Source organism: Entamoeba dispar, genomic scaffold (assembly GCF_000209125.1).
Source record: "Entamoeba dispar SAW760 scf_1105229458259 genomic scaffold, whole genome shotgun sequence".
In the NCBI taxonomy this organism is placed as follows: Eukaryota; Evosea; order Mastigamoebida; family Endamoebidae; genus Entamoeba; species Entamoeba dispar.
The window spans coordinates 6,430-21,939 of record NW_001853103.1 but is presented as its reverse complement, the minus strand read 5'-3'; the positions used below and the strand labels follow the sequence as shown (position 1 = coordinate 21,939).

The 15,510-nt window shown below is 23.4% G+C and overlaps 9 protein-coding genes across 9 annotated transcripts in view, besides 28 other annotated features; 4 read left to right on the top strand and 5 right to left on the bottom strand.

The window, feature by feature from the left end:
- The window catches only part of EDI_338750 (uncharacterized protein), a gene marked incomplete at both ends in the record, with an annotated part of 672 nt that extends 129 nt beyond the window's left edge, over positions 1-543 (top strand). Inside the window, one exon of the mRNA XM_001733201.1 lies at positions 1-543. This exon is cut by the window's left edge and continues 129 nt beyond it. Coding sequence (XP_001733253.1) covers positions 1-543 — 543 coding nt within the window.
- Positions 544-614: 71 nt separating this feature from the next.
- Positions 615-1,694, bottom strand: EDI_338740 (uncharacterized protein; the record flags this gene model as incomplete). Its single annotated transcript, XM_001734378.1, has 1 exon — positions 615-1,694. One exon carries the CDS (start codon positions 1,692-1,694, stop codon positions 615-617), a length of 1,080 nt encoding a protein of 359 aa, XP_001734430.1.
- Positions 1,119-1,165: a microsatellite.
- A 55-nt stretch (positions 1,695-1,749) lies between the features above and the next one.
- Positions 1,750-1,812: a sequence feature (AT_rich).
- A 112-nt stretch (positions 1,813-1,924) lies between these two features.
- On the top strand, positions 1,925-3,120 carry EDI_338730 (uncharacterized protein; the record flags this gene model as incomplete). Its single annotated transcript, XM_001734377.1, has 2 exons — positions 1,925-2,846; positions 2,903-3,120. 2 exons carry the CDS (start codon positions 1,925-1,927, stop codon positions 3,118-3,120), a joined length of 1,140 nt encoding a protein of 379 aa, XP_001734429.1.
- Positions 2,855-2,901: a sequence feature (AT_rich).
- Positions 3,121-3,286: 166 nt separating the features above from the next.
- Positions 3,287-3,895, bottom strand: EDI_338720 (uncharacterized protein; the record flags this gene model as incomplete). Its single annotated transcript, XM_001734376.1, has 1 exon — positions 3,287-3,895. One exon carries the CDS (start codon positions 3,893-3,895, stop codon positions 3,287-3,289), a length of 609 nt encoding a protein of 202 aa, XP_001734428.1.
- Positions 3,894-3,943: a sequence feature (AT_rich).
- Positions 3,944-4,216: 273 nt separating this feature from the next.
- On the bottom strand, positions 4,217-6,439 carry EDI_338710 (uncharacterized protein; the record flags this gene model as incomplete). The annotated part of the gene is made up of 2 exons (XM_001734375.1): positions 4,217-6,172; positions 6,227-6,439. 2 exons carry the CDS (start codon positions 6,437-6,439, stop codon positions 4,217-4,219), a joined length of 2,169 nt encoding a protein of 722 aa, XP_001734427.1.
- Positions 4,229-4,281: a microsatellite.
- Positions 6,115-6,215: a sequence feature (AT_rich).
- An 8-nt stretch (positions 6,440-6,447) lies between the features above and the next one.
- Positions 6,448-6,520: a sequence feature (AT_rich).
- A 37-nt stretch (positions 6,521-6,557) lies between these two features.
- Positions 6,558-6,614: a sequence feature (AT_rich).
- Positions 6,615-6,736: a microsatellite.
- Positions 6,737-6,743: 7 nt separating this feature from the next.
- EDI_338700 (uncharacterized protein) lies at positions 6,744-7,082 on the top strand (the record flags this gene model as incomplete). Its single annotated transcript, XM_001734374.1, has 1 exon — positions 6,744-7,082. One exon carries the CDS (start codon positions 6,744-6,746, stop codon positions 7,080-7,082), a length of 339 nt encoding a protein of 112 aa, XP_001734426.1.
- Positions 6,929-6,962: a sequence feature (AT_rich).
- A 66-nt stretch (positions 7,083-7,148) lies between the features above and the next one.
- Positions 7,149-7,241: a sequence feature (AT_rich).
- A 91-nt stretch (positions 7,242-7,332) lies between these two features.
- EDI_338690 (helicase, putative) lies at positions 7,333-10,266 on the top strand (the record flags this gene model as incomplete). Its single annotated transcript, XM_001734373.1, has 1 exon — positions 7,333-10,266. One exon carries the CDS (start codon positions 7,333-7,335, stop codon positions 10,264-10,266), a length of 2,934 nt encoding a protein of 977 aa, XP_001734425.1.
- Positions 9,411-9,432: a sequence feature (AT_rich).
- An 8-nt stretch (positions 10,267-10,274) lies between the features above and the next one.
- Positions 10,275-10,299: a microsatellite.
- Positions 10,300-10,301: 2 nt separating this feature from the next.
- Positions 10,302-10,474: a sequence feature (AT_rich).
- A 69-nt stretch (positions 10,475-10,543) lies between these two features.
- Positions 10,544-10,608: a sequence feature (AT_rich).
- Positions 10,609-10,809: 201 nt separating this feature from the next.
- Positions 10,810-10,988: a microsatellite.
- Positions 10,989-11,132: 144 nt separating this feature from the next.
- Positions 11,133-11,171: a sequence feature (AT_rich).
- Positions 11,172-11,626: 455 nt separating this feature from the next.
- Positions 11,627-11,733: a sequence feature (AT_rich).
- On the bottom strand, positions 11,721-12,311 carry EDI_338680 (uncharacterized protein; the record flags this gene model as incomplete). Its single annotated transcript, XM_001734372.1, has 1 exon — positions 11,721-12,311. One exon carries the CDS (start codon positions 12,309-12,311, stop codon positions 11,721-11,723), a length of 591 nt encoding a protein of 196 aa, XP_001734424.1.
- A 68-nt stretch (positions 12,312-12,379) lies between these two features.
- Positions 12,380-13,974: a repeat region.
- Positions 13,975-14,046: a sequence feature (AT_rich).
- Positions 14,047-14,178: 132 nt separating this feature from the next.
- Positions 14,179-14,306: a microsatellite.
- A 39-nt stretch (positions 14,307-14,345) lies between these two features.
- Positions 14,346-14,392: a sequence feature (AT_rich).
- Positions 14,393-14,413: 21 nt separating this feature from the next.
- Positions 14,414-14,457: a sequence feature (AT_rich).
- Positions 14,458-14,510: 53 nt separating this feature from the next.
- Positions 14,511-14,578: a sequence feature (AT_rich).
- Positions 14,579-14,664: 86 nt separating this feature from the next.
- Positions 14,665-14,692: a sequence feature (AT_rich).
- Positions 14,693-14,719: 27 nt separating this feature from the next.
- Positions 14,720-14,849: a sequence feature (AT_rich).
- Positions 14,850-14,870: 21 nt separating this feature from the next.
- Positions 14,871-15,035: a microsatellite.
- Position 15,036: 1 nt separating this feature from the next.
- Positions 15,037-15,087: a sequence feature (AT_rich).
- Positions 15,088-15,481: 394 nt separating this feature from the next.
- The window catches only part of EDI_338570 (uncharacterized protein), a gene marked incomplete at both ends in the record, with an annotated part of 471 nt that continues 442 nt past the window's right edge, over positions 15,482-15,510 (bottom strand). Inside the window, one exon of the mRNA XM_001733200.1 lies at positions 15,482-15,510. This exon is cut by the window's right edge and continues 442 nt beyond it. Coding sequence (XP_001733252.1) covers positions 15,482-15,510 — 29 coding nt within the window.

Sequence of the window (15,510 nt, the reverse complement as noted above, 5' to 3'; positions counted from 1 at the left end):
CAAACCAAAGTTGAGACGTCATCAAAAGCCACCTCAACTAAACCAAAAAAATTACTCGTAAATGATAATAAAGAAAAAGTACAACAGATTTGGAATGGAATCTTTAAAGAACAAGAAAGAAAAACCTCTCACCATCACATAAATCAAAAAGATTTATTAAAACAAACAATTCCAAATGTTCACAAAACAGAATCACCACAAAAAAGGTTAAGTGAAGAACTACATCGTATTAAAGAACAAATAGAATATAGAGATTCAGAAGAAGATTCTAGCGAATTTGAAATTATTGACCGTCATTCCTTACCATCTGCAAAAGTGAAACACTCTCAACACAAAAAACCAAATGAACAAAAATCACAACCCCAAAATATTTTTCATGAAAAACAAAAACCAATTTCAAGTTTAACAGAAGAAAAGGTTATTCATAGTAGAGAAGGAACATTATTAGATGATGAAGTAATTGTTCCAACTTTTCCATCACAACCCATTCAGCTAAGTCAATCAACATCTATGTTAAATCGTGGATTCGAAAGTGGACAATAAAAAAATCAATTCAATTTGGTTAGATGTAAAATGGTTTATTTTTTATTGTGAATAAATAGCATTTATCAACTTTATTCCAATTGAATAGCAAAGAATTCACTAACTCTGAAATTTTGATGGTCAATAATTGTTTGGCCATTATCTTCATATTCTCTCTTGAAATTACCAGACAATCTACTTTCTTCATTCTCTCCACAATTTCCGCTAATCAAAAAAGCACCAGCAAAACAAAGAATATTTTCTGAGTCATCAGGGAACAACCAAGTACTATAAGAATTTACTTCTCTTTTAACAAATTTAATTGGGACATTATTCTTTATAGTAAATACAAAATGGTTTTTATCTCCAAAAACTCCTCGTGCTATATCATCTACAACAGGAACATCACTACAATAACCTCCAAATACTTCATTTTTTGTTGTTTTAATAACAAACAATATATTCTTGTAACTTCCAACACATCTATTAAATTCTTCAGCACTAAACCCATCTTCAGTTCCTTTATAAATAACATCAATAACTTTCTTTGTACTAATTTGTTCTATTTGAGACTTTAATTCTTTGTCAATTGGTAATTCTTCTTCTAATTCATCTACTTCTATCTCTTGTTTTTCTTCATCTTTGATTTGAGTTTTAGCAGTTTCAGTGATAGGTGATGTCTTTTGTAAAACATCATTTTCATTTGACTCATCTTTTTTAAATACAATCTCATTATTAACATTCGTTTCACACTCTTTATCTTCTTTTTGTATTTTTTCAGTAATTTCTTTTCCTTCTTTTTTTTCAATAACTGGCGTTAAAGTATTTTTGTTTTGGCTTTTCATTTCTTCAAGACTCTTGACAACGTCTTTTAATATAGAGTCTAAAAGGGAATATCGTTGATTCATTTTTTCAATTTCATCACTTCTTTCTTTTATTTGTTTTTCCATTGTTTCCTTCAGTGTTTTGTTCTCTTCTTCTAGTTGAATCACCTTTGTCTCTAATTGAGAAAGGCGTTGGTTTAAAGTACTAACCTCTGTTTGTGTCTCATTACCTTTTTGTTGAATTGTTGTTATTGAGTCAATTAAATACTTATCTGCAACTGTCCTATTGTCCATATATTTTTCAAAGACAAATTGTTTGAGCTCAATATTATGAATACTTTCCTCCATCTATTTTAATTAGTCCTTTTTTAGTTCATCTCTTAACTATTTTTTACCTTTTTGGAATATTTTTTTTTAAATTATCTCTTAAGTTTTTTATTCTTTTTCATCTTTTTTAATTTTTTTTCTCAAAATGACGTGTATTCAGCTTTTCATTTTTGCCTTTTAAACTGTAAAATAGAAAAAATAAAAACAAAAAAAAACTGGAATAAATAAAGAGGGAGATTCAGAAAATAAAAATGAAAAGATATAGCCCATCTGAATCTCCAGAGTTTAATCAAAACGTAGACAATGACGATTCTGATCTTCCAGACTTCTTGAGGGAAGATAACTTTTCTGAACAAAGAAATACAGCAAGATTTCAATTACCACAAAGTATTTTATTAAGTGGAATTTCGATAAAAAATGAACCTTATAGTAATGCGATATATCCAATAGAACCTCAAAGGAACATTTTAAAGCAAGAAAGATATGAAATTAAAGAAGATGAGATACCTCTTCAGATGAATACTATTGCAGATGAAATAACTAATCGACTAGAAAATGTGATTGAAGACAACAAATATCCAGAGCCTTTTGGTGAAGTTGTATGGGAACTTCAAAAATGTGTTACACAAATTAAAGAAAATATGCCTAATATTCAGAAAGTTGATTACAGAAAATTAACTCAAACATTAAACGAAACATTATATCAATTATTCAAAAGGGTCGTTTCAGATAGTCTTTGTAACAACCCAGTAGAATGCAGAGACCTTCAATGCTTTTTTTCATTATCAAAGGATATATCGAGATTTGAAATCTTTAATAGAGAAGAATTAAACAAGTTAAATGATCTTATTGCTAAAATTGAAGATATTACTCCTCAACCACAAGTAAATAATATTACAAATCAACAAGAACTTAGAAGCTATTTAAATGAATCTGGGTTAAATACAACTCAAATTTTAATTCAAATTTGTGATCCTAAAGACGTAGGTTGTTTTATTAAAGCTCTTGGAGATCTTAAGATTATTTTTAGTGCATCAAAACATTCAAAAACAAATTATATTTCAATGATAAAAGAATTAAATGGTCTTGATGATGATAATGGAAGAAAATTTGCTACTCCATTTTTCTTACTCAAAAAGGCGTTTGAGTGTTGTGTTATTAAATCTCAATTCAGTTTGTTGTTTTTTAATTATTTTACAAAATTTTCTTATATTACTAATATTAAATAGAGGCATTAGTTGAAGTCTTATCTCAAGCTATTCTCAACATGGACTTCTTTACAGATGACCAAAGAGAACAAGTTGACAAAATGTTAAACCAAGCTGATTCTTTCAGAAAAAGTAAGCCAGAACTATTAGGAAAAAAACTTCAATTAAAAAAAGATGAAGAAGTAATGAAATTTGGGTATGTAAAAGATTATATTGAACGTCATCCAGAACTTAGTTAAGTTATTGCATTGGCATTTAATTACTTATTTATTTGAATAAACGTATTGTCATTACTAATCAATTTTAATTTGTTTGATTATTCTTTTCATGAAGAAATAATAATTTATGTTATAACAAACAAAAAACAAGAAAAAGTTATTTGAGCATTAAATAAATTATTCTTAATTAGTTCAATGGAACATCTCGCTGTTCTCTTGTCCACCCTGGATGTTCTGAAACTTTTCTGATAACTCTTGCAGGATTACCAGCAACAATTGTATTATCTGGAACGTCACGAGTAACTACAGAAGCAGCACCTACAACGGAGTTTTCTCCAATTGTAATTCCTGGAAGAATAGTTGCACCTGCACCAATCCAAGCACCATCTTTAATTACAATAGGAAGTCCATATTCAACCAGAGAATTTCTAATGAGGGGGTCAGTTGGATGAGTAGCTGCAATAAGTTGGACGTTAGGACCAATCAAGACATGACTACCTATTTTAACGTAGTTAGCATCTAATACTGTTAGGTTATAATTAACAAATGTATCATGACCAACAGAAATGTATTTACCATAGTCACAACGAAATGGAGGAAGTATACAACTATTTTCTCCAAGATTTCCAACAATATCCTTCAGCATTTCTAATCTCTTTTGTGCATTTCTTTCACAATTAAAATCAATAATCTTCTCACAACAAGATTCTCTTTCACGAGCTAACTCTGGAACTGTACTATCATATAACTTTCCATCAAGCATTAAACCTCTTTCATCAAAGGTAGGTGTTGCCATTATTATTATTAACTTTACAATTTATATAATTCTTTTGTTATTTTAAAACGTGATAGAACTTTTGCTCTTTCTTCGGTTATTCATTTTTCAAACAAAAATATAATTTATGGTTATTGCTAAACAACCCAAAGCAATAACATTTCATATAAATCTTCTAAATTTTCATTGTATTCAACAACAAAATAATATAAGACTGAAAATAAATTAATTTATGAATCAAATCACTTACATTTACTAAAATTATAAATGATAGATGTTATATTGATGAATTGAGAAAAAAAAGAATCGAAAAATAGTTAGAGAAAGACATATTGTAATTAATTAATTATCACTTTCTTCTTCTTCTACACCTTCTTCTTCAGACATTTCTTCTTCTTCCTCATTTTGATTTGTTTGTTGTGGATTATTGTTCTTTCTAACAGGACGAGGAATCACAGTGAATTTAATTGGATATGCCCATTCACAATGAAGATATGAATCACAAATAATATGTAATAATACAGCATATGTTCCTTCTTCTTTAGGAGAAGGAAGATATATTTTTGTGATAAATGGTAATTCAGAAATAGGAATATATCCATGTGTAGCATTAAGAACAACTTGATTTCTTACATCAGTAATAATAAACCACCAACGTTCTAATCTAGTATTAGGACAATATGGATTATGAACATAAACATCTTTTGGTGGTTCATGAACAATTTCTACATCTGGGATTTCTGGATCAATTTCATTTTCTTCTTTATCAAAATCTTCTTTAGTACTTTTAAGAAGTTCTTCAGCATCATCAGGTTCTTCTGGTAATTCTTCTTTTTCTCTATTAAGAATATCATCTAATTTACTCTTCCATTGTGGAATAATTTCACCATTTTCATTTCTAGGATAACGATATCCATTAATAGTAACAAGAATAGGTATTCCTGAAATTACTTTTCTTGTTCCAGTAATACTCATTGCTCTAACAATAAAAGTAATATTAGTAGGATAATAATTAAAGAAATTAATAATTTGTTTTCTTCTTTCATTAATTAATTGATTATCATTGAGTTTAATATTTTCTTCAATATTATTTTCAAGTTTCTCATTAATTTCTTTTATCTCTTTTGATTTATGTTCATTAATATCTTTAGTATTAAATTTTGGTTTTTTTCCTTCTTTAATAGCTTTTTCATCCAATGCTCTTTTAACTTTTTCTTTCATACTTTCTATATTTCTCTTCTTAACTTCACTTCGTTGTTTTTTTGGTTCAATAACTTTATGTTGTTTTTCTATTTCAATACAATCAATTTTTTCATTAATTAAATTCATTCGTTCTTCTGGAGTCATTTTCGTGATACGTTCAAATGTCATATTCTTTCCAAAAACTTTTCCTCCTTCATTAAAGTCTGGTATTTGTAAGAAATCATCATTTTCTCCACATGCTTGAGTAATCATAGCATTTAATCTAATACATTGCCAAACTCCATTTAGATTTTTCTTTCCCATCATTACAGATACCATTCCATGAAGTACAGTTGGAATAACTTCAAGAATAGAATCTAAGTCATCTCTAAGATAATTTGGAAGTTCTTCATGTAATCTAGATAAATGAGCTCCAATTAATATTTGTGCTTTAACAGCTTCAGGAACATTATAAGTTGGTTTCTTTATAAATTCTTCTTTTATTTTCTTTTGAATAACTGGTAAAAAGTTTTTATCATTTGGACGAATAATAACAACTTCTCTTACTTCATTTGCTAATGATAAAACTTCAATCATTGAAGGGAAGTTTAAATTAGAATTGATTAATTGTATAAATATAGCATTAGTTTCCATTGTTAAATTATTATTATCTTTCTTATTGTATTTTCTAATCATTAACCATACACTTACAGGAAAAATAATTACTATAATAGTTATATAAAACCCTAATATAAATTTTCTATTCTTCTCTAAAGTAAGAAAGATTGGAAGTCCTATTCCTTTTGTTTCTAATTTATCACCTTCTTCTCTTCCTGTTTCTTTCCATACTTTTAATTTAGATGGATCAGTTAATGTTTCATATGCTTTTGTTATTTGAATAAACATTTCTTCAGCACCTTCTTCTTTATTTTTGTCTGGATGATATTTTAATGATAATTTACGATAAGCACTTCTAATTTCTTTATCAGTTGATGAAGATGAAATACCTAAAATAATATAAGGATCAAAAATTGGTTGAGATATAATAATCTTTGATGAATTAATTTTAATTATATTACGAATAAAAATAAATGTTAAAATACCAATAATGATAAACTAAAATATTGTAAGTTATTATAATAATATATCTTAATATAATGAATAACAAACTTGAAAGATTGTTGATAAATTAATTCTTTGATTCTTTGTTATCATTCTTTTTCTCTTTTCTTGACATTTAGAACATTGACATGGAAAAGTTGTAGGAATACTTCTTTGTTTACGAATAAAATATAATATCCAAATTATTATAATTATTCCAATAAATCCTGTTATAAAAATTAAAAACATTTGATCATCAAATTGAAGTTTCTCTTCAACCATACTAAAAGAAATAAACATTTTAAAGATTTAATATTCTTCTATATTATAATTTGAAATATCATTAAGTTTATTATAAATTATCATTCTTTCTTTTCTTCTTATATCTTTTTCAATTCTCAATTATAAAATTATTTAACATTTTTGAATTTATATTAAAACATTTTTACTTATTATTAATAAAAGAATAAGATATAAGTAGAAAATAAAAAACAAATTTAAAACAAAAAAAATCAATTCAAAATAACAAGAAAAGATCTTTAATTTGAAAATAATAAAAAGAAAAAAAAAACTAAAAATCTTCAGGATGAATAAAAGTGGATTGGGAAATGGACCAGTCTCAATTTCAAAAAATCTTGTAATCAATTCAAAACGATTATCTATTAGTGAGCCAATACTTCAATATAATCAAAAGAAACAAGTTCAATCAGTTGGTGATTCTGAAATACCACATGTATTTACTGATTCTCCAAATAGATCAGAAAATCCAGGATTAAATAATATTAAAAATAAATTAAATAATATTGACATTGAAGAAGAAGAACCATTTATTAGAAATCATCAATTAACATATTCTCATTTTCCACCTAAACAAACAACAAATACATTTGATAGTGATGAATTTAATCCAATGGAAATAATTTAAAAATTCTTTCCTTTCTAAACTAATCACAAAATCATATCTGTTTTGTATTTTATTCAACTGGTTTTGTATAATTTTTCTTTATTAAGTTAATAAAGATAAAATTTATTATATTTTATTCCTTTTTAATTTCTTTTTTTTTTTTCAATAATATAATTTAAAGAAAGTGTCAAAGCAAAAAGATAATACAAAAGGAAATTAAACCCTATTTATTCAATAAACTAACAACTAAGTTGGTTTAATTAGTAAAAACATGACTTCTAATGTTGATGATATGTTTGACTTTCTTCAACCAGAAACTCAAAGTAAAGATGAGATTAAAGAAGAAGAAGAAATTAATGAATATATAATGAAACGAAGAAAAATTATTGAAGATAAATATAAAGATTTATTACCAAGACCAGAATCTACACCTATTCTTGAAGCACAATATCAAGGATGTACACATGAAGTTGCAATACCAGATGGACAAACAGCTACAGAACAAACATTGAATCCACAATATCCAAGAGAACCAGCTAAAACATATCCATTTACATTAGATGATTTTCAAAGACTTTCAATATCATGTATTGGTCAAAATGAAAGTGTTTTAGTTAGTGCACATACTTCAGCAGGAAAAACTGCAGTTGCAGAATATGCAATTGCTAGTGCATTAAAAAATAATCAAAGAGTAATTTATACATCACCAATTAAAGCATTATCTAATCAAAAATATAGAGATCTTCAAGAACAATTTACAGATGTTGGATTAATAACTGGAGATATTACTATTAATGAAGAAGCATCATGTCTTGTTATGACAACAGAAATTCTTAGAAATATGTTATATAGAGGGAATGATGTTATGAGAGAAGTAGCATGGGTTATATTTGATGAAGTTCATTATATGAGAGATAAAGAAAGAGGAGTTGTTTGGGAAGAATCAATTATTTTATTACCAGATACTGTTCATTATGTATTTTTATCAGCAACAATACCAAATGCATTTGAATTTGCAAGTTGGATAAGTAATATTCATAAACAAGTATGTCATGTTGTTTATACAGATTATAGACCAACACCATTATGTCATTATCTTTTTCCAGCAGGAGGAAATGGGATTTATTTAGTTGTTGATAAAGAATGTAAATTTAGAGAAGAAGGATTTAATAAAGCATTAACAACACTTGGACTTGATGCAGTTGGGATTAAAACAACAAGAAAACAAATGAATAATAAACCGGATGTTATTAAAATTATTACAATGATAATGAAAAATAATTTAGCACCAGTTATTATATTTTCATTTAATAGAAAAGAACTTGAAATAATGGCAAAAACATGTAATAGAATGGATTTAACTTCAGATGATGAGAAAACAATAATTGGAAAAATATTTAATAATGCTATTCAATGTTTAAATGCAGAAGATAGGAAATTAGAACAAATAACTGAACTTCTTCCATTATTATTAAAAGGAGTAGGAATGCATCATTCAGGATTATTACCTATAATGAAAGAAACAGTTGAAATATTATTCCAAGAAGGATTAATAAAATGTTTATTTGCAACAGAAACATTTGCTATGGGATTAAATATGCCAGCAAGAACAGTTGTATTTACTAAAGTAAAAAAATATGATGGAAAAGAAACTAGATATCTTAGACCAGGAGAATATATTCAAATGAGTGGAAGAGCAGGAAGAAGAGGAAAAGATGAACAAGGAACAGTTATTTTAATGGTAGATCAAAAAATAGAACCAACAGTATTAAAAAATATGATTTTTGGGAAAGCAGATCCATTAACATCATCATTTTATTTAGGATATAATATGGTTTTAAATTTAATGAAATTAGAAGCAGCAGATCCAGAAGGATTAATTTGTAAATCATTTAGACAATTTCAAACAAATAATAAATTACCAGAATTACAAAAGAAATTAAAAGAATTAGAAGAAAAAGAAAAAACATATATTTTTACAGAAGAAAATATTATAAAACCAATATATCATCTTAAATTAGCTATTGAACAACATAAAGAAAATATTCATGAAAATATTTATCAAGAAAAAGTAATATTACCATTTTTAGTTGATGGAAGATTAGTTCATATTATTGATAAAAATACATTATTTGATTTTGGTTGGGTTCCTATAATAGCAGATAAAAAAAGAAAAGTAGGAAGTATTAGTGTAATTGTTTCATTAAAAAAAGGAGCATTAGAAAGAACACCAGAAGAATTAGGAAAAGGAGGAAAAGCAGGAATTACAACATTTAATATTGAATGTATTTCAGAAATATCTACATTAAGATTAGGATTACCAGATAATGTTAAAGATAATTTAGATACATTTTTATTTAAAATTAATAATGCAATTAAAAAGAAATATCCAGATTTTAAATTACCAGTATTAGATCCTATTAATGATATGAAAATTAAAGAAGAAAATATTATAAAATCAATTAAAAAAGTTAAAGAATTAGAAGAAAGATGGAAAGAAATTGAATGGAATGATAATATTAAAAAAGAATTTGATAAATTTGTTGAAAGAGAAAATATTAGAGAAGAAATTAATGTATTAAGAAATACTGTTATTCAATCAAAAGATGTTATATTAAAAGATGAATTAAGAGGAATGAGAAGAGTATTAAAAAGATTAGGATATGTTAGTGAAGATGATATTATTCAAACTAAAGGAAGAGTTGCTGCAGAACTTTCAGCAGGAAATGAAATATTATTAACAGAATTATTATTTAGTGGAGTATTTAGTTCATTAAATTCAAAACAAGCAACTGCTTTATTAGGATGTTTTGTATTAGATGAAAAACCAAAAGAATCAATTCAACCTCCAAAAGATTTAGAAGAAAGTTTTGCTCTTATTATTACTAATGCTAGACGTATTGGAAATATTATGGCAGATTGTCGATTAAATATTAATGTTGATAAATATATTGAACAATTTAGACCAACAATGTTACCAATTGTTGAATCATGGTGTGATGGAATGACTTTTGCTCAATTAATTCATGGAAGTGAATTATTTGAAGGAAGTATTATTCGTGGAATGAGAAGATTAGAAGAACTTTTAGTTCAAATGACTGATGCAAGTAAATTTATGGGAAATCCTGATTTAGCAAAGAAATTTGAAGAAGGAATCACTTTAATTAAGAGAGATATCATTTTTGCTGCTTCTCTTTATATTTGATTGATTGAATTTTATTTTATTTTATTATATTTTTGATTAATTAAATAAAATTAATTTTTATCATGTTATTGATACACTTGTTAATATAAAACATTATCAATCAAATTAATTTGTATAAAACAAATAAATTGAATAAAATGTTATAATTTCAATATAAACATAATTATAATGTTTAATTACATTTATTTCATGAATTATTTTATTATTTGTATGATAAACATTAACATATTAACTAATAACATATCATGTACTATCAAGTATTGATATTTTGTAAATCTAAATTAATAACAATAAATTAATTAATGTTGTTTATTCATTATTTATTTCATTAATTTTATTATTCTTTTCATCATCACATTAAATTGGTTAAGAATATATTAATTTTCTTAAATTCAAATATTGATAACAAACATGTTAATAATTAGATATTTTCAGAGTTAGAAATTATGAAAAGTGAGAAATGATTATTTTATTTTATTCATTATCTTCTAATTCTATTGTACTATTCGTTTATAACTTAATTTTATTAGGTTATTGATCTTTTTGATTTGTTATTAAATTAATTATCATTTATTAAACAATTTGATGTTTTTAATATTAAATACTTGTAATTTCATTAATTATATTGTTTTTATTGAATTATATATTAATTAATTGATGTAATGTAATTATTTCATTAATTATTACTTATTTAATTTATATTATTTCAATTTCTTTATTAACAACTACAATATATTTAATACAATTTATCTTGTAATAATCAACAGATTCATTATAAAATATGTAGTGTTATCAATTAAAACATTATTAGATGATTGATTAAACATATTGATTTATCAATAAATACTCTTTATTATTGATTGTTCATTTTATTTATTTATTATTTCTTATTTTATTATTAATTTCATCATATTTTGTCATTGTATGAATAAGATGAATAGAAATTAAACATTTGATTTGATATGTTTTGAATATTTTTTATTTAATGTTAATACGAGTATTGAATAAAGAGAAGAGAGAATAATAGATTATTAATTGAATATCATTTTTATTCATATATCTTTATTTATCATCACTTATTTATCTTGTTATTTGTTTTGATATAATTTATATATTACAATTCTAAAAACATTCTATTAGTTATTTAATAAAGAAATAACAACTATATCAATTATGAAGAAATTAAATGTACATAAAGTCAATAAATAAAATTAATAAGAGATGAATAATTAAAATAAGAATAATTAAGTTCAAAGAATAGTGAAATAAAACATTAAAATTATTTACAAATGAATGATTATGTATTATTTAATGATTTAGTTAGTTACAAATGATATAAAGAATATTGTTATGATAATTCATTTAATTTTTATTCTAAATTCTTTATATTTCATTTATTATATTCATTTAAAACATTATTTGTTAATATCTTTATTTCAATTAATGTTTATAATTTAAACAATAAAACATCCTTTTTGTTTTATTTCTTCGTTAGATGATTCTATTTGATTGTTATTTTCTTTATATTTAATAACATCCTTTGTAATTATTTCAAATATTTCATTAATGTTTTCATTTCTTTTAGCACTACTTTCAATAAAATGACATCGAACACTTTCTGAATACTTCATTCCTTCTTCTGTTCCAACTTCTCTTTCCTCGGTTAACTCACTTTTATTTCCAACAATGATACATGGGATGTGTTCGTTCATTTCTTTATCTCTTATTCTATAAATTTCATTATGAATATCTTGTATTAAGTCAAATGAATATCTTGAAGTAATCGAATACATTAATATAAATCCATCTCGAGTTCTTATATAGTAATGAGTTGATCCTTTAGACTCTTCGCTAACACAAACATCACTGATATCTATTTCTACTCTTTTATTATCAATTTGAATTGTCTTTTGATATGTCTCATCTCCACTCGGTTGATATGTCTCAATAAATCTACCACCAATGAACTGAAGTATAGTACTAGTTTTACCAATTCTCGATGCTCCAAATACAACTAATTTATATCTTTTTTGATGTTTGTTCATTTTATTTTTTAGTTTTGATTTTTCGTTTTTTATAATATTTTAGAAAACTGAAGATTAAAAATAAATTATTTTATTTCACATTTTATTATGTGAAAATATGGAATAAAATAATATAATGATAAAATAATAAATAAAATAATGTGTTATAAATGTGTATTTATATTTAATCTTCTTATTTTAATCTGATATTTATTAAATTAAAATGGAATCAGTGATGAGTAACCAATTAATTAAAGAAATAGTGGAAACACTTCCAAATATTCAACAATCAATTGATGATACTAATAAACAATATCAATATTATTTAGGAAGTATTAAAAATGAAATATTTGAGAAACAAGATAATGAAACATATGAACAAGCAATTAAAAGAGGAGAAGGAATATTTGATAGAATTGATGAAGTAGTTAGAAGAAGAAAAGTGGTAATAGAAAAAGGACAAGAAACAATTAATAAAATAGAAATAATTAAAAATAAAATGAACAAAATAATAGAAGAATGTAATGATGATTCAGAAACAGTTAATAAAGCTAAGAATGAACTAATAGACAAAATCATTCATATGGAAGAAATGGATATGGAAGATAAAATTAAAAAATTAGAAGAAGAAATTAACATTATTAAAATAAGATTTAATAAAAAGAAAGAAGAATGGGAAACACATTATAGTGATTATTTAGAGAGGAAGAAGAAAAAAGAAGAAGAAAGAAAGAAACAAGAAGAAGAGAAATTAAAAAGTATGAAAGGAATGATCACAATTGAAGGAATGAAACAACTAGAAGAATGGACAAGTAGAAAAATAGGAAATATACTGTTTGATTCAGATATTGATAACTGGAATGAAAATACATCAACGTTTGGATATAGAATAATAAATAAAGAACATATAATAATTATTATTGAAGATGAATATGGAAATAAATTTGGAGGATATGTTAATGTGAAAATTGATAAAGTTAGAGATTTTATATATGATCCAAACTCATTTTTGTTTTCATTAGAATCAAATGGAAGAATCGATGGAATGATGAAATTTGATATTAAACAACCACAACATGCATTTTGGTTAAATAATCAATCAGATAATTGTTTGTTTGCATTTGGACAATATGAACATGATATCGTTATTGGTAAAGAAAATAATAAAACAATATCATATTGTAATCAATGGTCATTTTCATATAAAGGAATATCAAATGCACTTTGTGGAAAACAATATCCAGATCGTTTCATACCACAACGAATCATTGTAATTGAAATGAAATAATTTTTATTCATTATTATTTATTTGAAATATAAAAATAAAAAAGAATATAAAATAAAATCAATACAAAATAAAATATAAATAAAATATAATAAATAATAAGAATGAATATATCTTATTTTATTATTATATTCTTCTTTATATTCTCTTATTTTATGTTATATATTTATTATATTTAAATTTTAATTCAATTTCATTTATAATAATATAAATATATTAACTATTATAAATTATTTATATTTAATGAATGATGAATTGTTATTGATTATTCTTTATTCTATTATCTTATTTTATTGGTTATTTGTATTTATTTTATTAATTATTATATTTGATTTGTGATTTTATTTATTTCATTTTATGTTTATAATTTTATTTACATTAAATTATCATCATTTGTTTTTAATTTATAATTTATTGTATTTTCTTTCATTACTATATTTATTGTTGTTTAGTTTATTATTTAAATAATTACATTAATCTAATGAGCAAGTACAATATAGTAAATATGATGTATTATATTACTATAATAAGTAAGTTATAAATAAAACAAACATCAATTAATTTAAAATAGTTCAAATTTATGCAAATTTTAATTGAAATATATTTAATTTGTATTATTTAATGTGTGTTATATTTATTATTATTATTATTTATTCTGTTTCAAATTGTAATAGTTCTTTCGTTTATTTTACTTATTCTATTATAATTTTTATTTCTTATATTTGTTTTTACAAGTATATTAATTGTTGTAAAAACATACAATATATCTGTTTATATATTTTATTTATATAAATAGTTATTTCTATTTCTTTTTATTCAAACTTCTACAAGAATCGTGATAAATTGATATTTCTATTATTATTAATTCTTTTTTAATAATATGTATTATCTGTTTTATATTCCTTTCACTAACCTCTTCTCATAAACCTTTATTGATTTATTTATTTCTAAAAATCATTTTTATATAACTGAATTATTCAATTTATTATAATCATATTTATTACTAATTGTTCTGGCAAGCTTTCCAGCACAATTTATTACTAATTGTTCTCTATGTTCTTTCAATATTGCTCTAATCACTATATCATGTATTTTTATTAATTTATTTCTATTTTATCATATTCATCAGGTAAATGTATTTGTGTTATAAATTAATTACAATAAATACATTTTCATTTATTATTATTTTTATACATAATTGATAACTTATACTATTTAATAAATCCATTTTTCTTGTATCATTATATAATATTTGTATATTTTATTATTTAATACAAATTCGTTCATTATTTTAAATTTATTTTTCTTCATTCTTTTTATTTTTCTATAAAATTAATTGAAATTCACTATAATCTCTTATTCTTCTATTTCTGATATGTTATTCTTCTTCATTTTTTAATTTATTTCTTTATCATCTATTTCTGTTTTATTCATTATTTATTTACCTTTCAAATATTTATGATTAATTCTTATTTTATTATATAAATCATATAATTCAATTTCATTTTAATACTTTCTATTCTTTTAATAAATCATTATCACTTCTTCTTTATCTATTCTATATATTTAAATTAATGTTTTAACATGCAATCTCTTATTGGTATTAAATTACTATCTTCTTTCTTCTTTTATTTCTGTATATAATACTTTCTTTTGTTTATTCTTTGAACCTCTCTTCTTTATTTATTTCATATGTAGATATTTTATAATAATTCATTTTCTTGTTCTTATAATTCTCCATCTAATTCATATAATCTTCATAATCATTATAATTTTGATTAATCTATGTGTCTTTTCATCAAAAGAAATATTTTTATGTTCAAAATGACAAAATAAAAATAATCAATTATCACTCAGTATTTGAATAAGTACATTCAATGCATTATCTTCTTAATGTTCTAATACTTTAATAATTATGAAATACCACTATAAGAA